The sequence below is a fragment of the Myotis davidii genome, unplaced genomic scaffold, assembly GCF_000327345.1.
Source record: "Myotis davidii unplaced genomic scaffold, ASM32734v1 scaffold1622, whole genome shotgun sequence".
In the NCBI taxonomy this organism is placed as follows: Eukaryota; Metazoa; Chordata; class Mammalia; order Chiroptera; family Vespertilionidae; genus Myotis; species Myotis davidii.
The window spans coordinates 695,947-699,622 of NW_006293535.1; the positions used below are offsets into that span (position 1 = coordinate 695,947).

Sequence of the window (3,676 nt, forward strand, 5' to 3'; positions counted from 1 at the left end):
AAATAATAGCAAAATATATGGGTTTTAAAAAAACTGATTTTAGAGAGGAAGAGAGAGGGAGAGAAACATCCATGATGAGAGAGAATCATGGACCGGCTGCGGCCCCCACTGGGGATAGAGCCTGCAACCCGGGCACGTGCCCCGACCCCGTGACCTCCTGGTTCAGAGGTCAAGGTTCACCCACTGAGCCAAGCATGTTGGGCCATGCTCGCCACTTCGGTGTGTGTTTGAAAACATCCATGATATAAAGGAGCGGGGCCGCCAGGGGCTGGGAGCCCTTGAGCCCAGCCAGACCCTCTGCTATGGTGTCGGGGTCCTCACTCCGCATCCCCATCCGCCACGTGCTTGCGGGGACCAAGGGGGGGCCGAGCGGGGAAGCCTGACCCCGCCCCGGCAGCACCCTCCTGTGCGCAGCTGAGCCAACCCAGCATCCCGCGAGATTGTGGGCCTTTACCCCGAGTTCGAACCCAGCATCCCGCGAGATTCTGGGCCCGCTGCCCCCGCGTTGGAACCCAGCATCCCGCGAGATTGTGGGCCTTCATCCCGCGCGTTGGAACCCAGCATCCCGCGAGATTATGGGCCTTCATCCCGCGCGTTGGAACCCAGCATCCCGCGAGATTGTGGGCCTTCATCCCGCGCGTTGGAACCCAGCATCCCGCGAGATTATGGGCCTTTACCCTCCGATCGAACCCAACATCCTGCGAGACTGGGAGCACGGGAAAGGACAGTCTGTGGCGAGACGGAGCTGTGAGTTTGGGGGGGGCGCCTGGTGAGAAGAGGGGGGCTTGGGCATAGGGTGCCCTGGTCTCGTTGCATGTGTGTCAAGTGTCCACGGCTTCGGTGTTAGGCCAGGTGGGGGCGGCCGGAAGCAAGGGGGGCCCTGGCCCCGAGTCCTAGGCCAGGGCGGCGCAGTGGGCAGTGGCCATGGGAATCGGCTGGGTTAGAGAAGGGAGGTGGTTTCCAGGTGCCTGTCTGTGATCCGAGCCGGGCATCGCAGCAACTCGGGCGGGCTCTCTTCACATGGAGACCCCCAGGCCCAGCCTTGGAGACATGGGATCGGGGGTCAGGGGTCAGGGGTGGGGCCCAGGAAGCTGTGTTTCACAAGCTTCCCGCCGGGGACCCCACGTTGGCCCTGCAAGCTTCTGGGACCTGCTGTACCTGCAGGCGGGGAGCGGAGGGGGGGGACCTGGGAGCCAGAGGCCGGCTTAGTAGGTGGGGAGACAACGAAAGGGCTTGAGGCGGCTCTCGTCAGTGTTGCTCAGTGGATAGAGCATCCGCCTGGGGACGGCAGGGTCCTGGGTTTGATTTCCGGTCAAGGGCACATGCCCCGGGGCTGTGGGCTCGATCCCCAGTAGGGGGCGTGCAGGAGGCAGCCGACCAGTGATTCTCATCATCATGGATGTTTCTCTCTCCCCTTCCCTTCTTCTCTCCAAAATTAAAAAAAAAAAATATATATATTTGGAGAAGAAACCAAGATGGTGGCATAGGTAAACACCAGAAATTGCTGCCTCGCACACACACTTCAAAAATACAACTAAACGGGGGAGCAGCTGGTCGCTATGATGCGCACTGACCACGAAGGGGCAGATGCTCAAGGCAGAAGCTGACCCCAGCCTGCAGGCTCCAGGCCGGCCAAGGCAGATGCCGGGAGGGGCTCCCCTATGGCCCCACCGGTCGCCCCACAGATCGGCCCTGATTGCCAGCCAGGCCTAAGGACCCTACCTGTGCATTGAATTTCGTGCACCAGGTGCCTAATATATTTTTATACATATATATGAAAGGCTAAGTGACCGACTGACCGTCCGTCCAACCGTCCCACCGACCGACCGATACATCTGAGGGTCACTGGCAATTTAAAAATAAACGTTGGCTCGCTCATGCGCCATCCCACAGAAAGCTCTCGCAGGCGCCAATCACATTATAGAGAAAGGGCAAATAGTGACGTTAAAATATTTCTTCTAATTAAGTTCCTTTCAATGTGCACGCATCCGTGCACCGGACCGCTCGTCTATATCTATATGTATAAAAGCCTAAGGGACCGAGGGCCACACTGACCACAAGGAAGCAGACGCTCAATGCAGGAGCTGCCCCCTGCTGGTCATCGCGCTCCCACAGCCACCCTCCCACGGTCCCTCCCCGCTGGCCAGCCGGCCGGATTGGGACTGGGAGAGATGGCCCCCATTGGCCCCCATCACCAGCCAGGCCGAGGGACCCCACCTTGAGATTGAATTCATGCACTGGGCCCCTTGTATAAAAAGAGAGGGCTTGAGGCCAGGACATCCTGTGAGGCTGGAGGGTGCCGGGTGCCCAGATCGCTCTGGTGGCCGGAATGGAGGGCGAATTGAAGGATGTCGAGGTCGGATGCCTGGAGACCAAGGAAGTGTATACTGCAGAGGCCCAGGCAGAAGATAAACAGGGCTGGCCCGGCCGGCGTGGCTCCGTGGCTGAGCATCGACCTAGAAACCAGGAGGTCAGGGTTCGATTCCCCATCAGGACACAGGCCCAGGTTGTGGGCTCCATCCCCAGTGGGGGGCGTGCAGGAGGCAGCCGATCCGTGATTCTCTCTCATCATGGATGTTTCTCTCTCTCGCTCTCCCTGCCTCTCTGAAATCAATAATATATATATTTAAGTGTATTTTATTGATTTTTTACAGAGGAAGAGACAAGGATAGAGAGTCAGAAACATCGATGAGAGAGAGACATCGATCAGCTGCCTCCTGCACACCCCCCCACTGGGGATGTGCCCGCAACCCAGGTACATGCCCTTGACCGGAATCGAACCCGGGACCCTTCAGTCCGCAGGCCGACGCTCTATCCACTGAGCCACACCGGCCAGGGCGATAAATATTTTTTAAAACGACTCCTGGCACATCAGATCCCTGAGTGGGTTCCCTGACTCGCTGGGTGTTTCTGGAAGGAGCGCTCCGGGTGCACCAGGTCAAGTGTGGGCGCCGTGTCAGTGCTATGAACGGGGGCGGGGAGGGCACCTCACTTCTGGAGTGTCGGACCTTCCCGGAGAAGGTGACCCTGAGCTCACGTGGGCTCTGCAGGTGGCTGGGCTCTCGACAGGCAGAGAAAGGGGCAAGGCCTCCTGGACAGGAGCCAGCAGAGCCCCTGGGGCACCTCTCTGCAAAGGGCTCCCCCCAATCCCCTGGCATCAGTTGGTCCACGTTAGCATCAGGGGAGCCCAGAGCCCAGGCCAGTGTCGGGGTGTCCGCAGGCTGCAGTTGCAGCCAATTCCTGGTGCCTCGTCCCCCCCGCCCCCCTCGGGTGTGGATTTCATACGGGGGAGCGGGGCCGGGGCCCTCTCTCCAAGGCCCCTTTGTTCTCCGCAGGCAGCTCCTGCCTTGGCGTCCCAGACCCCTCGTAGCCGCTCCTCCGGGGCCACCAACCTGCTCCCCCGTTGTCCCCCCATTCCCATCGTCTGGACATTTCTGCCGAGGTTTGCTGCTTCCGCCTGGAGGCTCGCCAGGGCCCCAGCCTCCCAGGGCCTCTGGCCTGGCCCCGTGCCCTCGGGCAGGCTGAATTCAGGCTGGAAGAATGGGGGTCAGAGTTCAGGCCCCAAAGCCGGGGACGCTGAAGAGGGGCCCAGGAGGGGGTCTCCCGGGCACAGTCATGGGGGCTGGGGCCGCTGCGCGGGGACTCTGGGAGTCAGCAGAGCAGGACAAAGAAGTGC

General features: G+C 60.5%; 1 protein-coding gene across 1 annotated transcript in view; it reads left to right on the plus strand.

Moving 5' to 3' along the window:
• Positions 1-3,676, plus strand: part of WDR61 (WD repeat domain 61) — a 21,143-nt gene that overhangs the window by 1,799 nt on the left and 15,668 nt on the right. The window contains 2 exon segments of the mRNA XM_015566183.1: positions 517-747; positions 2,921-3,021. Of these exon segments, the coding sequence (XP_015421669.1) occupies positions 517-747; positions 2,921-3,021 (332 nt within the window).